Below are 27,718 nucleotides of genomic sequence, written 5' to 3'. Positions count from 1 at the left end.
TCATGCAAACTGATCGTAAAGGTACTGATATATTTTTTATTGAGTTGGTAATATATATACATTATACTTTAATAACCTATTGTACATATGAATACTAAAAATGATTCATCTATACATATGTTTATGCATTTCAAACAATCCAAGTTCCCGCCATTTCAGTAACAAATATGGCGGATTCGTTGGCAGCTATTTTCGCGTCTCATTTGTAAACACAAACACCGTTCCTGAACGCTCCTGAATGTCGGTACTTGGCAAACATTTCCGTTTCATTATTATAATAACATCTTTGTCTTTGATCATATTAATATCTCTCGTACATCTAATTTTGATTAAGAAATATATATATACTATATATATTTTAATATAAAACTGCGTTCTAAAACTTTTTGTAACCTCCGAGGAGCTTGATATTTCATTACAATCATTTATTATATAATTTATATTTTGCTTAAAAAAAAATAGTGCGTTATATTTATTCACCGGATGGGATCCAATCTTCACGTTAAATTCCACGTCAGAGCTTAAATGTCTTTTGATCGCGTGCAAGTCGCAGGACGTTCGTTGACTTTCTAGAAATAGAATACATATTTAGATTACGCCTTTAATATCATGATATATTGATATTGTAATCATAACGAGCCGATCAGGTTTTAAGACCATTTAAACTCGATGGAAATCGCGCAGAGTTCAACATACAACAACACCAGTTCATGCAGACGAAGGTTAAAAATAAAATTTCATTCAGAAAAATAAACGGATGGATTAAAAAAAAGATATCTGTGGACTCACAGTGGCATATTAATACCAACCTGATTATTATGTCACGAACCCGTTTTATAAAAAAAATATATCCATCTTGCGATTATTTCCCACACTGCAAATAAAAGATTCACCGCAAACGCCGTATTCAGAACAGAAATCCCGTGCAGGTGCGTTGTTATAAACATCGTAAATAGCATCACGCTGTATTGTAAATTATGTTATATGATACAAAGATCATTATAGCTTGAACATTTCTTTTGTATGTTATCATCTGTCAGGTCTGTCGGGTGCATCTGGAATACGTGTGTACAATTGAACAGAAACCTTTATGTAGTCGCCTAACGGGATTTTTTCTTATAATGATCTTATTCTTATAACACCAGACACCGAACCGTCCGTGTAATTTCAAAAACAACTATAAATGTATCAACCATATATATAACTAGTTGTGGCTGCGACTTCGCCCGCCTATTTCGGTTATTTATATTGATAGAAATTTGTTATTCCTTATCCCAGCTCTTGCCCTTTGGAAGTCCCATCAAAATCGGTCTCAACGTTTAACAGTGTGTACTGGGTCCTTAAAAAAAGCGTTAATATAACAAAGAGGCAAGACAATTTAATTTATACATACATATTTAATGTAGTGCTATCATTGTAATTGTTGTTTTAAATATATTTAAAGTATTATTTTTTAAACTGTGTTCATATTTTTAAAAGTATTTTAATTTTTTTTGTCACAGTGTTCAGTATATGCGGTTTGATATTTATAGTCATTAGGATACTAGGTATCATGTAATATCATTAACGTAGTCTTTATGTTGTTGTTATAGAGTTTATATTTGAACAGAATGTTTACATGAAATGATCTTCTTAGGTCGATAGTGCATTTGTTTTTGATGAAACTCTTGTAATTCGTCGTACGGTTCAAAGGATACAAAGCTATGGAGACGCCACTATCTCCACCACCAGGTGTGAGATTTCAACTAGCTTTAGGGTTCAGCATGGAAATTAAAAAACTCTAATATTGATTTTCTATTACAATATTAAAGGTCCCTGTTATTTAAATATATACTCGATTTTTACAAAAAAATATCAATAACGGCTGTTACAGTCACCTTACATAAATTTATATTGTACATCCTGATTATTTGATTTTCAAATAATAAAATGGAAATGAAAAAAGGTTGATTTTTAAACGCTATTTTGCTGAGATGCTTTAGAAATATCAAACTTAATATTGAAACAAAAAATAAGTATTGTAATCACGAATCATTTCTCATTGAAGTTGTTATTCAAGGTGTCTTAGTAAATATAGTATTGTCCGGAACCCGAGTGCTGTATGATGTTTATTTTTTCCTATATAACGGTAACAAACAACCTAACGCAGGTAGATCCGTCCTCACAGCCGTCGCCAGGTAACCTTTATACGTTACTACGATAATTTTATATTTTTCATATAACTAATTTATTAATCCTCATCTATCACTGTTTCTCCTGAATAATGAATTTGAAATGTTGGGTGTTGTCTTAACAAATATATATTTTAACTTTGTAGCAACTTATCTATTGGGACACGTGACGAATAAATGGAATAACATCTCTATAAGCGTAAAATAGAATTTTAACTATAAAATTTTGGAAGGCTACTTAAAATGTTGGTCGACGTTAATACCAGTTAAAAACCAATTAATTTTTGGGGAAAAAAAAAACTTTAAAAAATAGCGAGCTTCAGTCGCGTGGCCAACAATATAACAACGGAGCTTACACTCTCACAGACAGCGCTGTAATTAAGGCAAGACTATAAAACACACAATGCTTTAAGACACCATTGTTTAAAATTAAAAGCAAAAGTTTCTTTCGCGGCGTCCCGTCAAAACGAGAGAAGAATGAGAATGGAAAAATGTGAAGAAATCTACACAAAAGAAATCACAATTTGTCCAACAAAACGGGAAGACGGTTTATATAATGAAAGATTCTAACTGTTACAGATCGGGACAACTATTATACGTTTGTTGTTTAGTTTCATTTAAGCTATTTGTTTTGCTTTCACTATTTATTTAACGAAATTCTTTGAAGTATACACAGTGGACTATCAGTGCTAGAATAATGTAAAAATATATATATGATTTAAGAAATTTTTGATGTAGTTTCTTTCCGAGCTCAAAGATGCATTTAATATTGCATTATGTCAGCAACACCAGAGAATCTAGCCTCGTGTCACGTCAAGGTAACGTCACTTACACTTTTCATACGGATAGCAGATATTCACGTAATATTTACGCTACTTATCTAAAACAGTATCTTCAAATGTCCTAAAAAGATCTATTGTTTTTCATATACATATATAATACAACTAATCACCTAACACTAAATAGTTGCTACATCTACTGCATAAAAGTATATCTAGTATAGAATAAATATAGTAGCCCTATGAAGTCAATTGGGCGTGAGTAACCGCGCTTTAATAAGGATGCGTCCATTGTAAGAGTGTTTTAGTCCAATTAATGTTTACTTGTAATCGGATCATTTGTGTGTGGGGCAATAACTTGTCACTTGTTCTTATATAATCATTGGAACTGTGTATTTCGCTAGTAATCCTTATATGTTCAAACATATAGATTGTTTGTAATAACTATATGAACTCGATTCGCACATAATTTTGGAACAATCGGCTTAGGTAGACAGATCGTGTTATGCCCTTGAAGATGTGATGCGCTGACCAAAATATAATAATGTTTGACCCGAAATAACGATGCTAAAGATGAATCGTTTTATATTGTTTCTTAATAAAGTTAAATTTAAATAAAATTGCTTCTTAATAACAATGTACGACAGTAGGTCATGAGGTAATTAAACGTGACTAACAAAACGGAAGATTTATATTTAAATAAAAAAATGTCATTCGTAGTCGTATTTAGGGAATATATTTTTTATTAATACCCGTTAAAATACTTATTTGATACATTACGTTCAGGAATTGCATATAAATTTTAAAGCCTAATTTTTATAGTTTTGTTTTTTACATAATTAATTCATATAACAATTTTAAAGAAGATATTTTTTTGTTACAAATGGTCCCTTATAACCTGTCCCTGGGATATGAAGTCTCTTGTCTCACAACAATAATATTGTATCGAAAAGTATGAGGATTTTAATATTTTTTTTTAGGCGACTAAGAAATAATTATAAAAACATGCATCACCTTATAATATTAATTACCTTTTCTTATTTTCGTCCTAGTAGAAGTCGTTTTTTAATGTCGTTTGTCCATTGTATACGCGAATATTTTTTTTCTAATGAGTATTGCTGTTAGCCTGCGACTTAACGTCAGTGAGATAGTGTAAATAATTAATGTGTATTTGCATACAAAAAGTAAACAAATGTTTATAGAAGAACAATTTGGTAATGATGAATAAATGATGACTTTAATAATGAGGTGATGAATTACATTGAAAATATAAAAACATTTATTAAATGAGATCTAAGATTTTCGCGAGTATTCATTTAAATGAAACTAGTATTATTCGGATTTACTACGCGGATTTTATTATTTAAAATTAAGTGCGTAAAAATTTACCTCCTATTGATAGTTATAAGCAATATTTTCAAATAACTAGTTTAGTTATTTAAATTGTCAATAGAAATATCTAGAGTGAAGTTACTGAAGCACTACTTCATTCAATAAGTATATAGTGATTCCTGTACGCTTAGCATGAGTTTACATCACACTACTGACTACACACGAAGCGTCTCCCGTTCCTCGTCAGCCTCCGTTAATAGTGAAGTGCGTTAATTTATAAATTAAAAAGTGGAAAGGATCCCTTTGTAGCGTAAAATCGCGAAAATATTCTTAATCCTTTTCCATTACCACCGCGTCCACGTTCTGTATTTAGTAAACAATAAGTTGAAAGGTAAGAAGTTAATTGAACTGGGTTGTACAAAAAGTGAGGGAAACAGTTTCAGCTGTTAGGGAATGATATTTTAAATTTTAATCAACATCTGATTCATTGATACAACAAATAATGTCTTATAATCTTTGTAGTAAAAATTTTTGTATATAAATTATTCAATGTATAAGTATTTGTTTTCGTTCCAGCGTTTAACACGATGATGTACAAACATATAGGTCAGAAGTATAGGGGTATTTCAGATCAACGGATAGTGTTGAGTGTGATGAGGGCTTTTTATTCAAATTTTATTTTGATTCATCGATAATCATGTAAACAAATAGCATTAAGCAACAACGACGTGCTGAGATTCATAATAGAGCTTACAATGGGCCTGTTGCTTCAAATATTAGTCTAAAAAAATACTCTATTTAATAGGATGACAAAGGCTGTATTGCTTGTCATAAAACTTTTAATACCATATAAGCGATCCGCAGTACTGCTGTCTGTACTTCGTATGACACAAACATTATCTGAGACTATGTGTATGTATTAATGTTACTATAAGTAACTTCTAAACAATTATGATTTATATCAATTAACTTGTCGTGCATATTTCAAGGTTTTTAATACGAATGAAGAAACAGGACGAGAGAATATTTTTTTATCACTATTCTTAATACAAATGCTATTTTTAATATAATAATAGTTACGGCTTATAAAAGTGAGAATTATATATTATTATTAATATTTAGTGTTAAATCTTTGTCATTGGGTTTAAAAATAAACAACTTTATATTGTGGAAGGAATATTTCCCAGACCTATATTTATACGATGTTTTTGCTAATACGGTGATGTATGTTAATTCTTATATTATATATTTACATATCGTGTATGTATGTATTTGTATATTTCTGATATCGTATTAATAAATAACCTCTTAATGACATTCGTCTGGGCTACGGTGACCGCTTAACAGAATGCGGTACGGATGCTTGTATATCGACTTAGTACATAATATGCATTTTGTAATATTATCTCGCTAATATCTAATTTAATTATATATATATATATATATATATATATATATATATATATGTGTGTGTGTGTGTGTAAGTTTTTCTTTAGAATCATGAACGAATGTTCTCAACACATATTTATCTCGTGTATAAATATTCCATTGCCCTAATATATTAAAAGCACTGTCTCTAGAGTACCGTTCCGCAATAGGAGAATGTTTATTCCATATAAGGTTGAAATTGACGACATACTGAGGACCTTAAAACTATGGAAAAATAAAACTTGTACGTTAAAATCACCAAAAATATACCACATTTTATTTAACAAACAAGATATATTTCTACCCTCTCAATGAAGTCAAAATTTATTGACCATATCGCCACGACCTAGAACAAACAATTTTGGCAAGTTTTTGGCAAGCAATACCGTCTTATAGCACAAGTGTAGGGAAAAATCTGGGAACTAGAGTACGAATCCCTCATTGAGGACGTCTGAGTCACACTTTTCTTCTTTTTTCTTTTTAATTTCATATAATTTTTATATATTATTTTTTATACCAAATCTTTATTATATATATATTGTCAATACAAAACTATAACCATCTATTAAAAAGGGATATAACATTTTTTATTTGTACTGTAATATTAAGACCAATTATCCAACAGAGCTTAACAATGTGCATGCAATACTGAGTCAGTGCATGATGTCACTGTGTTGGAACATCTAAAATAAAATTATATTATAAATTTTAAATACAAAAACACTTCTACAAAAAGTATATTTAAATTGTTGGTTAACAGTACACTGATTTATGGTTGGTTTTATAGCGGAAGTTATAACACTGTCACTGGCGTAACTTAAAGTGTAACACTTAGTAACCTTAGTCTTATCACCTGAATTGTAAGGAATGGAGTCGGTGGTGGTTATGCTGCCGTTTATAGTTCACAGACCTTGAGTTGGGTAATAACATCTCTATGGCAAATAAAGACGATGTAAATGTGTCTTTTAAATTTCTTCTTGGGGTATTTTAAATTTTGTATAATGTTTTAACATTTTATTTTTTGCATCTCAAAACTTGGAACATAACAGGATATATTTTATAATAATAATCTACATTATATTAATTAGAAAACTTATAACTCAGTATTAATTTCTTAGATATTCCGCTAAATATAATATTAATATAGCATCCAACTGATCGTTGTTGATATTTTGAAAGTTTAAATCGTAGTAAAGTTATCCTAAATTTATAATCAAAAACAGATGCACAAAGACGTACACTGATTGTTAGCCAGGTAGGAGGACGATATAATACGTTGACGTCAGAGGCTCGCTAGCGAGTAGCGACACGCGATGTACAGCCTAAGGGGATTAACAACAGATAGACACCAGTTCGTACTGCGGTCGCGTGCTGTGTGACAAGCACCTCGGGCTGTACGGTTTAGATTCGCAGATCGACAGTCGCAAATCCAATGACGACAGTCTGAATCAGCGAGCTTACGTATTATCTACCCCCGTAGAGAGTGGAGACGTAGCGTCAACCCGCTTCAGCTACGGCAGTGTCGTCCGCACCACGCTGGCGAGCGCACGTGTTCACGGACACCGTACGAGATACGTCAACAATTACGTTACGAGATCTGTCGGAACTTAGACCAGATCCTAATGCGTATAGCTTTCACTTGTTATGCTCGTCACGTCAAATATACGGTTATATACGAATGTAGTATGAAGGCAGCGGATGTTTTGTGAAGTGTCCTGAAACGGTGATGAAGGTTCGTGCCGGGGTGGTAGGCAGCCGTCAAAATTAACTCCTCTACTGAGATCGAGGTGCGAGCGGCGTTGCCCGGGGGGGCGCGTCGCCGCAGATTCGTGAAGGGCTGGAAGAAAACCATGGGGGTCATATCGAAGACGTTCGGTGTCGTTTTCAGCCTGTAAGTTATATACATTATTCACTCACAGAATTAATACATATATCGTTGTTATATATCCGACTTTCTTTCCGTCTAATTATTGTTAGAGAGGCATACACAGAATACCAAAAGTTGGTTCATATCACGGCAATTTATCACCGCTGTAGAGTGAGTAGACAGCGAGGTGTAATAAAGGTGTATTATCTGAGGCGGGTTGCGCAAGCGCAGCGTTCGCACGAAGATGTGCTTTCGCTCGTCTAAGCGAGTCTTCCTCGTGTTGTGCGTCCGTCACTCTCTCACAGTCTACGTATTTTATTATGCAGAAATTGCGACACGACAATTATAAATAATAAGAACATTGTTTTTATTATTCTCATTAATTTTATGTTGTTAAGTGATGTCATGTTATGAAGGCACATTCATATTCCGTTAAGTAATTTATCCGTAACATTATATTTATCCGTGGCTTTTCAAACCGTGATTTACATTCAACGGCTCAACATTACGGTTTTGTTTGAAAAGTTGAAGCAGTCACAAATTGACGTTAGACATATCAAAATCAGTATTGATACACTTTGAAAAAATATAATGTTAAGTGAGACCTTGTTATTTGTTGCTTTAAAAATATAAGCATATTCTCATAAAATTTCCTTGCAGAAGTCTCTATTTTATACTTTATTTGAATGCTGGAATCATTATGTTTTAATTTTAGAATGTCTCGGCGCTAGGTCGAGTGGAATAAATAATGTACATAAAAACTATTCGTATTGCGAGCACTTCATATAACAATGAATATGAAATCAATTTACTTCTTTATAATGTATAATTATGTTTTGTTGTCATGTAATGTAAAAAACATAAGTAAATTGGATTGTGCTTTCGATCTAATTCTTATTATCTTTATTATATTTAATAATAAATAATACCATTTAATATCACGCCTGGTGTCTTTATTACCGACGTGGTCACGACCTCTCGTTTGATTTTTAAATAAATCTCTCCCTGTTATTTGGATCGGGTCAGTTATTTATATTATGAAGTCAAGGTATACTAAGAAGTGTTTTATATGAATCGTGTCTATCATCAATAACTTTGCCCGTAATGATATTTGCTTTATACCGTCGAATCATCGAAAACAAAGTCGTTGTACGTATAGACGACGAGCCGTTTAAATCTGGACGAGAATATTATTCAAAATAGGTTAATGAATTTTTTTATTAATGCTGTCAGATTAAAAAATAACACGTTGGTCAAAGCGAAAATTAAATGTACGTATATCTAGAAAGGCGGTTACCGACAAAAGAGTTCTCAACACAAAACAGGAAAGTAGTAAAAGGTTAGAACGGCCATTTAATTCTGACCTGGCTGAGTACTAGCACTGGCCCCCAAACGCAGTGGCTTGGAAAATAAAACAATTGATGTATGCTTTTGTATAGAACTTTGTATGAAAGAACATATTTTGTATAGAAATGAATGTCTCATTTAACTGATGATAATCATTATCTGAAAAGCTATTGTACATCCATAAGAAGTATGAATCTGTGTGCATATGATAACAGAAATGTATTTTGTCTAGTAAAAATTACTAATCAAATACAAAGGATATTAAATGTTATCTTGGAGGGGAGAAAGGTCATATTAGCGAACGTTCGTCCGAAATGATTAGATAAAATACAATACACGACAAATGTTTGTCATCTGTGGAAGGGAAAGTGATAGGAAAAATATGTTCTGTACGGTCTAGAATTCATGCCGAAATTTATTGTTATTCGATTGCGCTTGTCCTTTAGTGTACTTTGATTATGGGTAAGGGAATTTTATAGTTTTACGAGAATAGTAAATACATCGCGAGGCTTGGTCTCCGTGCGGAGAGTAGTTAGATTCGGTCTAATCAAAGCCTCGTAAAGCGGACCTATAACGTAATGGTAATCTGTTAGTTCGATATGGGAAAGACCATTGTAGAATATCAGATATCGAGAAACAAGTGACGACAGATATGGGAAAATAGTCTTTATCTCTAACGGTGTTATGGATTAAATTGGTCTGTAGTTAAGTTCATATACTGTTGCTATCAGATCGATTTGGACAAACAGTGATACGGATTAAAGCGTGTGTGAACAATTGTTTCCTCGGTCATTGTTTTATGAGGAACTTTTTCACGCTAGATACATATCTAGATATTTAAATGGCCACATTTTTTTAAAAGTAATGTTTCAATTTCGTGTTCCTATAGAATGATAAAAATTTGAATAAATTTAAAAAGGGATGTTTGTTTTTCTTTCTGAAAATTTCAGCTGAGTGTAAAAGCTTTGCAATTTATACATCCAAGGACGTCGGTGTAGTTTCTACTTGAAATAATGTGGTAATGATGCGCTTACAAAAAGAGGTTACGCTCAACCTGATTGCTGTGGGAATCGACCCTGACAGACTGGTGGACCAAGGCTGACTTGATAGCTTGGTCCTCGATCCAGTGACACCACAAACCCACCGGTTTTTCCTTATATTACGTATCTTTATCAAACATTTCGTATCTCTTAGGCCCTTGAAGCGATAATCGAAATTAAAGCCTGCAATATATAATTTGGATTTGAAATACTTTGTATATCATACGTTATTATAAATAAATTATTACGTCAATGTATAACACGAACAGCAGAGTCCTCGTTCAATGTTGCCGTCAATGGGCACACAGCAATAAACACTTACGTCTAAGTACAAGGACTACCCACTTTATTAGTCATTTGGTTTCGTAATAGGGTGTGCCCGACAATCGGTTGTTGAACTTTCAAAAAGTTTTGACAATAATCAACAGAATTTTGCTTTGGAATGCCGAAAATTAACAATGCAATGTAAAGTGGTAATGTTATCTTATTGGTGAGCTATATTTGGGACTTGCTATTTTTTTAATACAGGCCATAAAATCGATTAATACCTAGTCGTATAATTTAAGCTCGTCTTAATGCCGGGCTATTAATTATCTCGCCGAATTTCATAAATTGAAAATTTTAGAAGATCCCTTAATGCGAAATAATGACGGGTTTCGGTTAAGCGTTGCTAATGTTGCAATTTGATACATCACATATTAACAAAGGTTCGAATATAAATGTTCAGTTGTTGATATGCTAACATAAATTTAAAATTTAAAACTTCATATTAAGCGAAGCTCATCTATCACATGGTCGCTAATAAAATATACGTGGATATAAAATCCAATAAAAATAATGTAAAGCTATACTTTTAATTAATCATTTAAAACTGTACAGGAAATATGTTATGCGATACACGTATGTTTTGCTCGCTTTGTATAAATTCATGTAGATAAAAAAATTGCATGTCAGCTGTAGACCACGAGCCATGCAAGCGGAAGTTGTCACTTGGACCGGAACCACCCAACCATGACCGCTTTTCGGGTCAATTAGCCCTTTATTTATAGACCTAAATAAATTAGTTCCAACATACATTGTTCTGTTAAAGGGGAGAATGTTTGAATACAATACGTAGATTATATTTTCATTCGTATAATAATCGTCTGATATTTATCTACCGTATTAATGTTAGATATCACGCCTCACGCAACAAAAAACACTTTTCATTAAAACTCATTTATTTATTTTCTACGGTTTTTTTTTTTCAATAAAAGAATAACCTAAATGAAATAACCCTTCCTAATAAAGCACGCGATAGCAACTATTTTACTTAATTACTACAGGAAAAATTTTACAAATATATAACTGGCTTTTGTCTGCGAAGTTTTCTGTGTTGTCTTCAGAATTTAACTTAGAGGGAAATGTATAAAGTGTGCTAAAATAATAGAACCATTTGTAACCAACCGTAAGTGACATCGAAAGTTTTTTTTATGTGAAATGTGGCAAACGAGCAGACGGCCTACTTGGTGGGCAGCTGCCACCGTCGCGTCGTCCATGTACAGCCGCAACAGAGATGTTAAGGATACGTTGCAAACCTTGGATTTTTAGGAATAAGGAGGGGTGGGAAAAATGAAATGACAGGAAAAGGTGGGGATAGGGAAAGGGAAACCGAATCTCTCACTCATTAAAGGCTATTTCACGCCGATCTTCTGTGAGAGGGTGGTACTTCCCCGGTCTAGCCAGCCCACGTTCGATCGGTAGTTACATGACTACAGCAAGGCTCTACCACCTTGATTAAAGTCTGCGTTAAGTGACCCTTACACAATACAACTATTACATTTGTGATTATAACTAAATGAAATTACTTGATAAATTATAGCCTATATCATATTTTTATGTCAAAGCTACAATTCTAGAAAGTTCCATCAAAACTAATTTAGTAGCTTTAGCATGAGAGAGCAGCAAATATCCTTAAATCCTTTTTTTCATTGAATCCGTATACCCATGTTATTTTTTGCTATTTTTAACTCATATTTACTTCATATATAATTAAATTACCAAAAACGTCTGAGAGTTAATGAGCATTTAAAATGGAAAATGTGTTTTAAAAGCTAATTACAATAACAATCGTCTGTTTATCTGTTCGTAATTTCTGTCCGACCTTGGATGTGTTTCGGTTTGCTTGGTTTGTATGTTATCTATAAATATATTTATATTTTCATCTCATTTTTTTTTTCAATATTATTTAATAATAATTTAAGAAAAAAGCCTATAGTCATCTCGACTGAATCTTACTCGTTTAGACAAATTCGATAGAAAACATAGTGAGAGCGTTAAGCACGTACAGATAAGTTATTTTCATGTAAATCTATACGTAATTGAACATAATACAACAATTGCCTTTAAGTTGTTAATGTAACAGGTGGTACCACCTACCAAGGCTCCGTTCTAACAATGCGTCTTTTGTTTTCGTCTGCCGACACGAAGGAAGTAATTCGTTGTTTATTGGACACGTATCGGCTTCCATTTCGTGTAAGGTCAACGGTGACAACGTTGTTATATAATTTGTATGGAATTATATATTATATTTCGAAGGAAATGCAACCTTCCCGAGGTCATTACATAGAATTAAATATATCTCTAAAATTTTGCCTCTATATCACATTTTCTGAATCCTGTATTAAGTGATTGTATAGTTATCTGTTATATAAATCAAGGATCACAAAGTCTGTGAGGTAAGTGTTATTTATTCATTGCGTGTCAACCAGGCCTTATAATGATTTAAACAGACAGCATAAATACAATATAAACCAGTAAGCTTAATATGTAAAAGCTTCTAACGCAATTCCAATTGCATATTTATCGTTAATAATATTTGAATGTTGCGAATAAGTAATTGAATTTTTGCCCCTCGTACTCCCATATGCGTACAATTTCCGTTAAGCAGGTGTCTGAAGCCGTTTGCTCGTCTGACAACCACATCCGTTACAACGACAGTTACCAAAACCCTTCACTTGAGTAAAAAATCCAACCAACAACAATTATTTAAATATAGCAGTTCAGTTCCTGGTCGCCTTATAGCATAAAGCCTTTAAAACGAAACTTTCGGATATTAGACGCCTTTATTATTTTGTTATACATTTTACCTGAACTTTTGATTACTGTACAGCAGACGAAATTAATCTTCGGCTAATATGTGAAAAAAAAAGCCCGAAGCCATATCCGCAAAACGTACCTAGATTCATTTTAAACGTGTAGTCGCGAAAATTTTACTTATTATTATGTTAAAGTTTATTCAGTTTCGAAAGAAAAAATCTTCATATATACAGAGATTTTTCGTAAGATTATTAAAAGTGAAAAACTAAATGAGCGTGCACGATGTTTTTAATTCAATTAATTCAACAATGGTATAAAACTTGTACGTCATCTTGTATCAGAGGAATCAAGACGTCAGCTTCCCAAATCGGGATCTTATCTCGACTGTGGAGTATCATCCTCTGCCTACGGCCAGCGAGAACACCTGTTGACCATAAAACAGGCCGCTGTGCCGATAACAGCCCTATTGTCATATAAATAAAAATGATTCTGAATCGTATTGATGATTGATGATTACTCGAGCCGGTCGCGGCGCGTGCGCCTGGCCACAGGGGAATGCCTCCAGAGTCATTAAGTTTAGAGATTGGTGGCACCACTGTGATACATGTGCGGGATGTGCCGGATGTTTCGATAATGATTACGACCGAACCCGAATACCGAATTGTATTTTATTTTTATTCTCTTAACCTTTCGGTCAGGATACTATGAATTATTGTCATAAAATATGTTAATGTCATTTCATTTTCAAAACATGTTGTATTTCCTCTCGCCTTACGTATGTATATTTTCTATATACTATCGTCTAACATCAAGACGGGCGAACTACATCAAAAACCTATTAAAAAGCTTTAAAACTCAGATCTATTTTATAGATTTATAAATTATAATAAAATCAATTTTAAATCTACCTCACGGAATAAAAATTTAATGGTATGAGATCGAGATAAAGTCTTTAATTTTATGGTATTAACATGCAAAACTCTAGAATGTAGCTTGAATGCTGTATAGTGTAGGTTATTATATCGTTGATATGATCGGAGTTGTTTGAATGTAACCGTAGCATGGCGTCAACTACGTTATGTTCGAGCGAGGGTAATTTTAGGTCATTCCCATCAGTGCGGCGACCTTGTGCGCACGCGCATCTTAGACACACACCATAGTACGTTAGAGCTTTTATTTCCCAACGTACGCTTTATTATAAACAATGCTCAATGGACATGTTATTACTATAATGGACATGTTGTTTATAATCACGGATGATAATAAAAACTTAAAAAAATAACAACACCATTTATATGTTTAGACAATGGTAAGTAGCACGTTCTTACATTTTATTGTTCTTAATAAAGACATCTCTGTAGGAACAATATAATATTGATTTTATTTCGTCGAATGCATGTGCCGAATTAGTTTTGTTATGTCTACCCTCGGTGCGTTACGTAATCAAATGATTGCGCATGCTTAAAACGTGACCCACATCCGTTCGTGTGAGATTTATAACGAATAAGGTTTAAATTTTATATACAATATATAAAGCAAAATTTATGGATATAGATTGCCTTTGATAAATATTGTTTTCGCTGAAAGTAGGGCGGCTTGTTCCAGGAAAATCTGGGGCCGTTTGGTCGGATTGTTATGCGGTCGCTAAAAGAAACATGGTTCGCAAATTGTTTGTTTAGAGTAACTCGCTAAATCTTGAAGTTGTAGACATTTTCTGGACGCACGCCAATGTTTTAAGTGGGATTGGTAATGCAGATAATGCAAGGACTGTAGGTGCAGCATCAAAACGGTTCTGCGCTGACACTAATGTAGATGTATATGTATTTATACAAATCTATCTCTGCCAAAGCTACGAAACAAAATATTTATGTTACAAACAAATTGACAAATCTGTGACAATACATGGAAATTAAATTCACGAAATGATTTATGTCTTCTACATTTTTTTTTCCTCGTCATGTAATTTTCAAAAGAGTCACCTAATTTATATTCAGACAATTTGAATTTTAAAAGACGTTTTGAAGACCCATGGCATCAGTCGCTGACGGACGCGTCGGGGAATAATTTTGGTTTTATCGACACAAATATAATACATATATGTCGAAGGCACATTAAAGGAAAAAATATTTCTGAAATTTAATTAACCAAAAATGTGAATGAAGAGGAATTGGACAACAGATGAAGTAATTAATAGTTCTATGAAGATGAAAAGTGTCTAAATCTACGTCCGCTAAGTAATGACGTAACATGCAACATGATTACTGCTTCAAGGAAGGGCGGAGCGACTTTATAAATCTCTCTCAAATCGATTAAAGCTAGCCTAGAGCCCTCGTTTTGTCTCTGTCTAATGGCCGCCCTACCTCTTTTCGGATATAATCTCCGACGGTTCATTGTACCCTGTGGTCATTGGGACCCGCTGACTAGCATCGCCCGCGGCTTCCACCGTACACGAACAATAAAGGTACTCGAGCCCAAAATTCCCAGAATGGTGAATGCTTATCCACAAACGCAGCGGTTCATTATACAGCTAAAACGAAAAACAAAAAAAAAAAACTCTGCTATTCTCATTGATTTGAATTCGCATTAAGATCTTTTTAGGCATTTTTATTGTCTATACAATAATTGAGAGGAGTACAACTACTAATTACAAAGTAGCGCGCACTGTCCCTCACACGGAGTCAGCGTTGCGTATAATTTATATGGCCCATTGTTACTCTTAAACGGATCGAGCCCAAAGTAAACAAATGCATCGCACAAACAAAACAGCTGAATCAGGAATCACATAAATATTTATTGAAATGAGGAGTTTATTTTTGGTTTATTTAAATGTTAAAAATATATATGGATTTAAACATGTAAGGAAACGACAGTGGCTCTCGAATCTCATTAAACAGCAAGCGAATGTTGAGAAAATTGGTTCACTGTTATTACGATTATAATTCGTTAACGCTCTAATAAATTGAAATAAATGCATAATACACATAAATTTACTCATGTTAAATGAGTTTATCTTAATCTGATATATATTCGGATACTACTTTACGCTCTGAGTTTTTTTTTTGTTAAGGTCACTAAAGAATCTTATTTTGGAGCAAAAAGTAGAACGTTACGGAAGTCGTGCGAAAGCGAATTTTAATAACCACTTTATAAAATGTGTTTATTAATTCATTACAAATATTTCCATAGTAATACATACTTCTACATACAGGCTGATGCTGAATTCATCTGTTCTAATTAGACGTCCTGTTATTTCGAGACGTATAAGTAGTATTACTGATAAAGAAACATTTCGCAGCCTCTTCGAGCAGGAGATTATGAGTTACGTGCCGGCATCTGGGGCTCCAGAACCTTCGCCGGTGGCGTCCCCGGCCGCCGCGAGGAGCACCAGGGCTCCCGCCCCCCAGAGAAGGGACTTCGAGGCCAAACTACGAGCCTTCTATAGAAAACTCGAGAGCAAAGGATACGGTCAAGGACCAGGGAAGCTAAAGTGAGTCTGTCAAATAAGAATAATGTTGGTTTTTAACATCAAAGCGGTGTAGAGCTGATACTAGAATTGAATAGAATTTGGTATTAAAAATTCATCGAGCAGAATTCGTACAAAATAACCAAACTAAAAAGCGATTTGAACGTAACATACTTGGGGTTGCAGATTCGAGTCCCGCCCGTGTCGATGAAATTTTAATTTCGTATTTTCTGACCCATTTCACTTATGTCATTGAAGATCGATCAAAAAATATTAATTATTATATTCATAAAAACATATGAAAGTTGTTCAAAAGAGTCAATTGTAATAATTTAAACAGTATTTTTAAGGACAATTTGTATAACCCTTACAGACTACACATCCGGCGCGAACATCTGCTAGAAGACGCGTTCAGACGGATCATGTCTTGTAGCAAGAAGGAGCTCCAGAAAGGCAAGCTGTGTGTGCTGTGGGAGGGCGAAGAGGGCCTGGACTACGGCGGACCCAGCAGGGAGTTCTTCTTCCTCCTGTCCAGGGAACTCTTCAACCCTTACTATGGACTGTTCGAATATTCAGCGAACGACACATACACAGTCCACGTGTCGCCGATGTCCGCCTTCGTCGACAATCATCACGAATGGTGAGTCAGTCACGCCACACCTTATATTAAATGTTATGTATATGTTCCATTATGAAAAACCCAATTTTTCAATCGCATCATTTGTATTATTTTCTAAGAGGAAATATTTTATTGTAAACAGCGCCATCTGTTAGCTATATGTCCACTTATAATTCATTCTCACGGTCCAAAGGGACATGACATTTTTCACAATATTAACTCCGATTATCATGTATACAGGAGCTATTGTAATCAATAGTGACCTTTTAGATTGTAATTACGACTATTACTGATAATGATGCGGTATAAAGATAATGGCCAGCCATTGATTTGTCTCTTGTAAATAACACAGCTTACATGGCGCGGCCGGACACGCGAAGGACGTCCTCTCTTGTTTTACCTCATGTAACGTCTAAGTTGGAAAACTTTAGAACGAACTCGTCATTTATAAATGAAAAACTATTTAAAATGATTTCACGCATGACAGAGACGCTTATCTTCATGACACGGACATATTAATTACTAGCACTCATGATTATGTTAGTCAGTCAAGGACGCTGTATCAGCCCCCGCGTTCAATACGAGGTCTGTGATAAGATTAGCTCGAGATTGAGATAAAATACACAAAATCTAAGACACGTGAATCATATACACTAATAATGTAAGGAAATTTATGTACTTAAAACAATTTATTGAACATTCTGTTACTATCTTGCTTCCGTTATTCTAATAATATACTTATAGTAACACATCCATAAACAAAACTTATTCAATATAATGAAAATAAAAACGCATTTAGATAGTGCATTGCGATAAGGGCGTGGAACGGAACGGCGTCTGACAATCGTCGGTCATTGTACTTATTAATCAAGTATGGCGCGTTTTATTAATTGTCATTCATACTGGGACTTCCGACTATTGTTTGTCCACGGATAATATAAATTATAAACTATTTTTGGATAAGTTTTTTACTCGTCACAAGTGTTCACATAAAATATTGAATGTCGATTGAGATTTTTTTTTGTAAGTATACGCTTGATGAAATTACTATTTGATGTTATAAGTGTCACGTACGATGGAGTTATATGAGAAATAAGTGTCTGAAATATACCTTTGACTCGATATTTTTATGCATCAATATACCCTGTGACATATGATGCGTGATTATTCTCGTCATATGAAAAAAGTCATGTTAGTTCTTATAAAAATATCGTAAGCGGCTCAAGTCACGCTACCTTAGAACCTTCGCAGTTTTTGCAAGAAAACCTTACGAGAATCTCGTGTTACCTCAGTATCTAGTTACTGACGAATTAACTATTTATGAATTCTCTGTTATTTTTTATACCGACACTACCTGGGCTGCGTTCAAAATATTTGTCGTAATTTGATCAGCAACGTAATGTCCTTCTATACAAAATTTTTTTTTCAGAATTATAAAAATTTAATTTTATATTTACTCATTTTTTCTTTATTAAATTAATTATCTTTTCGAAATATAAATAAAAATAAATCAACAATGTTTCCTCCGTCAGTCTGTGTGACGCGTTCGTTGTGACTGATTCTATCCTTGGTTATATAAGTTAACTATATACGTTAACCTGTTTGTATAGCGCCGTACATTATTTAAATCGGTTTAGTATTTAATCAGTAATTAAAGATTTGCAATGACAAATCATTTGTAATATATAATCTTACATTAATCAACGACGTCCTACGTATTTGATTGAAAATCTTTTTAAAAATATCGACAGAAACTGATTGAAAACGTCCTCATTCCATGTTACTGAATCTGTCAATCTTTTTCCCCAGGTTCAGATTCTCCGGTCGCGTGTTGGGGTTGGCGTTAGTTCACGGCTACCTGTTAGAGGCGTGGTTCACTCGAGCCCTGTACCGAGCCCTGCTCCGCCTGCCGCCGGCTCTCGAGGACGTGGACGCGCTCGACGCACAGTTCGCCGCGTCACTGAGATGGCTTCAGGTCAGACGATCAACAGTCACTACAAATTTAATTTCTTGTCGTGTTCTAAATTCAAACTTAGAAAAAAATGTGATGAATGTTTTAACATAATCTCGACCCGTGTTCTAAATTTAAACTATAAATGAATAATGTACAATTGAATTTTTTATAATACGATATTCTTTGTTGCGAAACCTCACTATACGTACATGACTTCACTGACGTCTATTAATACCACTTCAGTCTCTGATAATTCTAAATGTCTGCGTTGCATACTCCTAACGCCGGGCCCAGGGTCAGTTTATTCCAGTATATAATACGTGTCATCCATTATGCCTGCAGTCCGCTCGCTGCGTGTCCTCACTGGAGCTGACGTTCGCGGTGTCCGAGCGTCTGGCGGACGGGCGGGTGTTAGAGAGAGAGCTGAGGCCGGGCGGGCGGGAGCTGGCCGTCACCGAGAGGAACAAGAAGGACTACCTCGAGAGACTGGTCCGCTGGCGCGTGCAGAGAGGAGTCGCCGATCAGACGGAGTGGCTCGTCAGGGGGTTCCATGAGGTCAGTAATCTATGATCCCGGCTTTGAAATAGTACACAGTTTTTATACCACGGCGATGGCCTGATGTTTGGTCGGCCTCATGTTGAGCGCTGCCCGTGGTCTATGGACGAAGGAAATATTAAAATTGTCACGTTCACGTTAAGGTGCCTAATATATAATCTGACCTTTATACTAGACTTTTGAAAACAATACATAGAAGTCATAATAAGTCTTTTTTGGTTTTTAAATATACAATATGGTTATTATTCAAATACATCATTCGTCAAAATCATTTGTTCTTTTGCATATAGTAAATGTTTTTTTAACAACAAAAATATAATATTCGTTAAATTTGTCTATTCCTTCGCAACTATAACTAACGCCATCTCTTGACGAATACATATACTATAATATAAAATAAATTGATACCGTGAACTTTTTATGTAATTACCTATTATTTGAAATAACAATACGAGAAAAATCACTCAGATTTGCTCTGGTCTTTTATTCAATTCGTCATAATTTCCCAACAATTTCCGATCCACAATTATTACATGTTCATTGTCTGATATAAACTGAACCCGGTCCCAAGTATGTATTAAATTTTCTTTCATAACCGCGTCATATTCGAAGTCCTTACTAAAAATACTTTAAGTTAAACAGAGTAATAAATGTGGAATCTTAAATATAAAGAAAACTAATTGTATATTATGAATACCTCATCGGAACTTTAATTATAAAATATATTATCTATTTGTACTGTTTGTATTTATTTCATAAAAAATAATCATTATCTCTGACTGATTTTTGAGTACTATACAACACTTTCCCTCGACCGCAGGTGGTAGACCCTCGCTTGGTGGCAGCCTTCGATGCTCGCGAGCTGGAGCTGGTGATCGCGGGCGCCCCCGAGCTGGACGTGGCGGACTGGAGGACACACACAGAATACAGGGGAGGATACCACGACCACCACCCCGTCATACTCGCCTTCTGGCAGGCCATCGACAGGTGACCCACTCATATCATTTATATTATTAATTTACTATCGTACCAACATTTAAATAACTATAAAAATAAAATGATTTATATTATCAAAATATTCATCAATCGAGAGTGAAGTGAAGCGATAATTTGTAACAGTCAGTAATACGTCACGCGTCTCGATAACCTTTGTCCTCTTTATAAGCATTGTTTAGACTACGATTTTCCATGAACCTTGTCATTTTTCGAACTCCGTAATAAAATTTAATTTGTGTAAATAACCAGCACTCCTCATAAGATAATATGAGAGATTCGTCTATGATTTTAGATAAAATGAGAAAAAGATTTCAGTATAACTTGACAAAAAATGCTAAACCAGACTAATAAATATGGCCATATAATAATGAAGGTATATTTCCAGATTCACGAACGAGCAGCGTCTCCGGCTGGTTCAGTTCGTGACGGGAACGTCGTCTATACCGTACGAAGGCTTCTCGGCGCTCCGCGGGTCCACGGGGCCGCGGCGGTTCTGCATAGAGCGCTGGGGTCGCACGGAGTCCCTCCCGCGAGCTCACACCTGCTTCAACCGCCTCGACCTGCCGCCTTACCCCACGCTGCAGCTGCTGCACGAGAAGCTGCTCCTGGCCGTGGAGGAAACCAACACCTTCGGCATAGAATGAGCTCCTTCACACGAGGATCGAGAGCCGAAGCCGACCCGCCCGCTCGAGGACGTCTCCAGCGACGTCAGCCACACGTGTCCGCTCCGCCCGACCGCCTGTTCTACTCGAGTATATTATTGTGGCTGTGAACCGGGACCCGATTCCGGATTTAGTTATTACGCTTTCACTAATTTATAATTTTACTAACCGTCGAGATGCCGTCTCAGTATCTATTATTACTTATAGAGGTCGACGTTCTGTAAAGGTTACTGTAGGAGCGTTCTCTCGCTGTCGATGGCTATATCAGAGATGCTATTTAATTTATTGAAATGAAAACAGTACTTCCTAGTCAGCTAATATAAATGTATGCTAATCGAACCGCGACAAGAGATCACAGCTTCTTCCCGGTAGTTGATACTGTTAAGGAAATTAAAATACTATTTGACATATTGTATGTTGATCTTTGCTTAATGCAGAGCAAAGTCCGCCGGTTGTAAGCGAGGTCTGTACTCTCGTCTTACAAGCCGTCTCATACTTCGTTAGTGCGAACGCTAACTTCACCGTTTATTGTAAATAAACTCATTATTTATTTGTCTCGTGCTCGCACTCAAGTGTAAGTTTATGTTATTTTCTAGTATCATAGCTCTATTATGTTAAATATTTAACTCCTATTGAATATTGTTTATGATTAAATTTTTAAGTAATTTGTTTTGTGCGGAAGTGATCAAATCAAAATGTCAATATACAATATATTACTTACATGAATAAAGTTGTTTTATTCCAAACCCCGAGTTCATAAACATGTAACCAGAGTCAACGTCCACGATGCCTAAGTCACTTGTGGGACACATCACATAAAACTATGTTTGAACTACACATCTACCAACATTGAACAGGAAACGGCCAGGAGGTAGCACAGTGCTTGAAGGGGAGGAAGATATAGACGACAGAAGCTTTGATAGTACAAGAGACAACAGGCAACGGAAATGTGCAAACTAAATATAAATAATAACAATAAAGCAAAATTCACACATACAAAATGTTTATTTTTCAAGAAGTTTGTGTAACAACAAAAATCAACCTTGTTATTAAAGACCTTATTTTTTAAACATTTGGGAGCTTCACACATCACACTCCTTATAGGAGCAGGCGACGCCATGTCGGAGAAAATGAGGATCTCCAGCGATGGATGAGCATCATGAGAACTGAACATGCGTCCCCTGCTCCTACAACAACATGAGTGTGTCGGCCCATGTAACTATTTACAGTTAAGTCTGCATCCGTCAACACATACTTGTGATACCAAATGCAGTGGGTTATTTTTTTCACAAATTTCTACACTAAATTGTGACAAAGTTAATTTTAAAATTGTGTCACAGTCTGCAAGTTTTAAAACTCATCTCATGTTATAAATCATCAGTTAATTGTAAGCAGAGGTGATTACAATATAAGCTACTGTTATCATAGATTTATATAGGCATTACGGTCGCTATGTGTATGCAAAATTAAAACAGTTGACATGTCCCCCTCCTCCTTTACACACCCGAAGAGCATCACCAGGAGCTCTGGATAAGTCAATTTTACTCAATAAAATTTCTCTGCACATCACCAGTTTCTAGACTGTAAATGTCAAGAAAGTGACTAAAACTCAAATGTAATATAATACACACCTTTGTAAATATTTTGTATATTTACTTCAAAAATAACGGTACATACAATTTTAAATCTGTATCTCTATCATACTTTCGAAAGGGGAGAAGAACAGACTCACTGCGAGTCTAGCTGAGTGAAGGGAAATCCTTGCTGTCGTCCACCTTCGGCGGAGCGACCTGGTTCTTGGCCGCCGGCCGCTCCTCGGGTGCAGCTTCCTCGCGCGGCACTCCGGCCCCCGTCCCTCCACCGCGCCCTCCGCGCCCGCGTCCGCGTCCTCGCCCGCGGCCGCCGGTGCCTCCGCGCCGCGCCGTGTCGTTGAAAGTGAACTCAATGCCCAGCACGCGTTTCTGACGTCCGACTCGCTGGGGGTAGTCAGCGATGTCGTACTCCTCATCACTGTCGTCCTCCTCGCCCCCCTCCTTCTTCTTCTCCAGCAGAACTAGATTCTTCCACTGGCTAAGATCCTCACCTTCGCCGGCCTTCCGGAGATTGTACTGTGGAGCCATGCGTTGAGCGTTACGGAGCGCCTTGTACTCGTCCAGGGTGAGCTCGCGGGGCTCCTCCTCGGCGGGCGGAGCGCGCTCGGGCTCCGATTGCTGACCGTCGCCAGCGCCGGTCGCGTCCGGCGCTTTCTCCTCGGCCACTTCACCTTCGGATCCGGTTTTGTTCAATTCATCGATATCGTCCTTTATAGTTCCCCAATTGTGAGGACCGGCACCCTCGCGCTTGTCTACCGGTTTAACGCCAGTTTTGTCAGAGCCTGACCGTCTGTCAAACTCACGCTTGCCTCGGCCATCGAAGCCCGGTCGCGGACCACGTTGTCCTTCACGCGGCTCACGTGGGGGCCTCGGACCGCGACGTTCTCCTCCTTCAGAGTTATCGTTGAAGTTACGTCGCTCAAAATTAGGCCTTCGGTCACCGAATTCCCTGCGAGGAGGTCGCGCACCCTCCTTACCTTCGACGGCTCCGTTCTGAGGACGATCCTCGCGACGCCGAGGCGGCGGCCGCTCCGAATTGCGATCGTTTGTCCGAGGTGGACCTTTGTTCTTTTGTTGTTCACCACTCTTAATTTCTTGAGACTTCACGTTCTGAGTTTCCTTGATGCCCTTCCTCGTGACGACACTGCCGCCCTTAGGTTTGGCCTCAGGTTTCCCCTTGTTCTCTTTTTCCGCCTCTTTGGTCTTTTTCTTGAGCTCTTTTGCTTGCTCTCGAGCTTTTAACGCATCAAGAGGATCGGACTCATCGTCCAAGAAAAGAGCGTATCTGTTATCGGTCCCCACACCGTAGGAATTCTCCATTGTGATCCTCTTGATGATTTAATCACACAAAAACTAGATGTTAATGGATTTATTTCACACGCTTAGTAAGGCGACATTTTGTCTTATTTTATTGATTTCATTTAATATGGCGGACAAACGAACACACTATACGCCATATGACGGCAAGAATAGAGAAAAGAATGAAAATGGCCGAAATCTATCTTTTTAAGATCTATGGTAGTCTTATGAAGTATAGACAATATTTTACTTTAATACTGAATATCGCATAGGCTATAGACAATAAATCCAGGTTTAATAAGATAAACCATCAAAATAATTGGAAATAATTTTTATTATATTATTAAAAAATATATTTTTAATATTTAATAATATATATATATATATATATATATATATATAAATTTAATAACAAACTTTTAATTTTCTTTGCCATAGATATTTATTCTTAAGTATAATGTTCTATATTACTTGTTTAAGTATTATTGTTGTCGAAAAGAAATTGATTGCAAAATAAAAATTAAAATCAATAAAATCGTTAGGTTTGTTGTGATTCTGTTTATTTGCAGTCAGTTTACAGCGAGTTTAAGGGAAAATGAAAAAATGCACAAATACATTTATGTCTTTAATAGAGCTCTTCACTACGAAAAATTCACTTTAAAAATAAATCATTTCATCAAAATATAAAATGTTTACAATATTTCAAAAAACGAAAAGCTTTTACTAGAAATTTACAAATAAACTGATAATTCGAACAAATGCAACGTAAGAATATTTTTATTTGCATTTTCCACCCTTGCCACCACCAGCAGATCCCAAACAGGTATCCATCAATAGGCCACAAACTAGGTAAGGGTCACAGTCCCCAGCTGGTCTCCTGTCCTCCATAAAGCCTTTACCCTTTTCTTTTATATTTCTTTGCAAACGAATCGAACTCTTTCTATTTGCTATTCCCCATGAGAACTTGTCAAAGGGCGCAGTCTCGAACTTTCCAGACAAACGCATTCGGTTAGTCATTTCATCATTTCCGTAGCTCTTCATGTGTTTCATGTGATTTTGTTCAAGTCGTTTGATACATTCTTCAATAAACTTATAACCCCCATCTGAACGCATTCTTTTAGTACTAAAATTGTGATGCATGCCCACGCCAGGATGCTTGGGTCCCATGGGTTTTGGATGATAAGTAATGACAACACCATAGTCTTCAGCTATCCTACCCATGATATATCGCGACATCCACATATCATCTGCGGCTTTTATTCCTATAGTAGTTCCAATTTGCCATTCCCAACAAGCGAACATTACTTCCGCATTTGTGCCTTCGAAATCACAACCCGCATAAAGACAGCTTTTAGTATGAGCTTCACAAATATCCCGACCTGCAATATACTTAGCTCCGATTCCACAATAAGAGAATTCGTAATTAACAGCAGGAAATCCACCACCTTTGGGCCAGCCCAAGCCCCAGCCGTCGACATCTAGCATCGTATATTCTTGTTCCAATCCAAACCATGGTTCTTCCGCTCTATGAAATTCGCATAAATCATTACAAAATTTTCTATGGTTAGTGGAAGCCGGCGAACCATCTCCCATATATACTTCACACAAGACAAGGACATGAGGTTCCATTCTGAACGGATCTCGATAAACCGCACATGGTTTTAACGAAGTGTCAGAATTAGCTGTGGTGGCTTGACCGGTGGAACTTCCATCAAATGCCCATCCTGGCGCCACGTCAGCGCTATAAGGAGTGCAATTTAAAATTCTATCTTTACATCTTAGATTAATACCTGAACCGTCTATCCAGCAATACGTTGCTAAAACCTTATTACAAGGCACGGGGAGTCGTATATATCTGTCCATAACTTTCTTGTCCAAGATGTGGTTGATCGATGCCTTAAGCATATATCTTTTTGATATAAAGTACACATTATTTACGTTTTTAGTCAATAAAGAAAAACAGGTAAATAATTTCTCCATTTTAAAATTTAATATTCACAAAAAAATTTAACGTGAAAATTTGTGATTGTAAATTTGGTTAATGCTTCTACAGCTTCTTCTAGAATATTTAATTTTATACATTTTTAGAATTGATCAATTGTAATTTTTTTCTTTCCTGCCAATGAAACAATAATGAACCTCCTTTGAAAAATTCACAGAAAAATATTATTTTTTTCTAGCTAGAGACAAGTTTCGGCAAGAAGGCAACACACTCTATATGGATCACAGTCACCAGCTGGTCTTCGATCTTCTAAAAACCCCTTTCCCTTCAATTTAACATTTCTCTGAAGTCGTACTGATGCACCTCTGTCTGCTACAGCCCATCTACATGAATCAAAAGATGCCGTTTCAAATTTTCCTGTTAATCTTTTTTTATTTTCATTTCCATCCCCTAAACCATAATTTTTTATGAATTTATCATGTTGATCGCATAAGACTTTGCAGACCCGTTCAATCTCGCCAATTCCTCCTTCATCTCGCATCTTTTTTATACTGAAATTGTGATGACATCCAATTCCTGGCTGATTCTTACCCATCGGTTTAGGGTGGTAACTAATTATAGTTCCAAATTGTTCAGATATTCTATTCAAAAAATATCTTGCCATCCACAAATCATCTGCAGCCTTTATACCAGAAGAAGTTCCGACTTGAAACTCCCAAGATCCCTTCATAACCTCAGCATTGGAACCTCCATAGTCTATACCGGAATAAATACAAGCTCTTGTGTGGACTTCAGCTATTTCTCTACCAGCTACATACTCGCCCGTTCCACAATATGAAAACTTCGATTTAATTGTTGGAAATCCACGGCATTTTGGCCATCCCAATGGCCACAAATCTGTATCAAACATGGTATATTCCTGTTCTATACCAAACCAAGGATCTTGATCGCAAAGATTACTAAGAACTTTAGCACAATTGGCTCTATAATTGGTTGGTGTTGGTGTCCCATCTCCATAGTATGTTTCACAAAGGACCACGATGTGAGGGGCTTTTCGAAAAGGATCTCTATATATTGCTGAGGGAATTAACAATGTATCCGAATTTTCAGTTTTTGCTTGTCCAGTAGAGCTGCCATCAAAAGACCAGTTGGGAACTTGCTCTAAGTCACATGGCAGTTTACTTAAAACTCGGTCTTTCGAGCGTAAATTTATTCCACTTCCATCAATCCAAACATACGTAGCTAAAACTTTGTCCTCTGGTAACCGAAGATTAATATAATGATTGTATATTGAATTTAGTGGTACGTTTGTTTTCGACACACCCGATGTAAAATGTTCATTACTAAAATAACGCAATTTTTTCTGAGTAGGATAATTCTTTTTCAATAAAATTACAAAAGGATATATTTTTCTTACGGTAAACATAACTTTATATAACAATGAAAAAAAAATACTTCATATAATAATGACAAAAAATTTATATATGGTATGTTAAAATAATAAATTCAAGGTGGTTTAATCCAAACTTTATTTCAATAAATGTATAGCCAGTGTTTATATAAGGAAGGTAAATTATTAGTAAATACATATTTA

General features: G+C 35.8%; 4 protein-coding genes across 11 annotated transcripts in view; 1 reads left to right on the top strand and 3 right to left on the bottom strand.

Annotated features, from left to right (window-relative positions):
* Positions 1 to 22,021, top strand: part of LOC116767338 (E3 ubiquitin-protein ligase HECW2) — a 62,359-nt gene extending 40,338 nt beyond the window's left edge. For 7 of the 8 annotated variants that reach the window (XM_061527262.1, XM_061527257.1, XM_061527261.1 and 4 more), the window contains 6 exons: positions 16,338 to 16,529; positions 16,879 to 17,145; positions 18,934 to 19,099; positions 19,421 to 19,633; positions 20,454 to 20,620; positions 21,015 to 22,021. In XM_061527262.1, coding sequence (XP_061383246.1) covers positions 16,338 to 16,529; positions 16,879 to 17,145; positions 18,934 to 19,099; positions 19,421 to 19,633; positions 20,454 to 20,620; positions 21,015 to 21,273 — 1,264 coding nt within the window. In that variant the 3' untranslated portion in view covers positions 21,274 to 22,021. Of the gene's footprint in view, positions 1 to 7,216; positions 7,602 to 16,337; positions 16,530 to 16,878; positions 17,146 to 18,933; positions 19,100 to 19,420; positions 19,634 to 20,453; positions 20,621 to 21,014 lie in introns of those variants that run through there. The other variant, XM_032657619.2, reaches the window with a different exon arrangement.
* Positions 22,022 to 22,277: 256 nt separating this feature from the next.
* On the bottom strand, positions 22,278 to 24,402 carry LOC116767339 (SERPINE1 mRNA-binding protein 1-like). The gene has a single exon (XM_032657620.2). The coding sequence runs from the start codon at positions 24,201 to 24,203 to the stop codon at positions 23,031 to 23,033; it is 1,173 nt and encodes a 390-aa protein (XP_032513511.1). The 5' UTR covers positions 24,204 to 24,402; the 3' UTR covers positions 22,278 to 23,030.
* Positions 24,403 to 24,794: 392 nt separating this feature from the next.
* LOC116767793 (glutamine synthetase 1, mitochondrial-like) lies at positions 24,795 to 26,175 on the bottom strand. Its single transcript, XM_032658288.2, has one exon. It carries the CDS (start codon positions 26,160 to 26,162, stop codon positions 24,960 to 24,962), a length of 1,203 nt encoding a protein of 400 aa, XP_032514179.1. The 5' UTR covers positions 26,163 to 26,175; the 3' UTR covers positions 24,795 to 24,959.
* Positions 26,151 to 27,610, bottom strand: LOC116767794 (glutamine synthetase 1, mitochondrial-like). Its single transcript, XM_032658289.2, has one exon. It carries the CDS (start codon positions 27,548 to 27,550, stop codon positions 26,363 to 26,365), a length of 1,188 nt encoding a protein of 395 aa, XP_032514180.2. The 5' UTR covers positions 27,551 to 27,610; the 3' UTR covers positions 26,151 to 26,362.
* Positions 27,611 to 27,718: the final 108 nt, after the last annotated feature.

The sequence above is a fragment of the Danaus plexippus genome (assembly GCF_018135715.1).
Source record: "Danaus plexippus chromosome 9 unlocalized genomic scaffold, MEX_DaPlex mxdp_24, whole genome shotgun sequence".
NCBI classification, from domain to species: domain Eukaryota; kingdom Metazoa; phylum Arthropoda; class Insecta; order Lepidoptera; family Nymphalidae; genus Danaus; species Danaus plexippus.
This window is presented reverse-complemented; position numbering and strand designations above follow the sequence as displayed.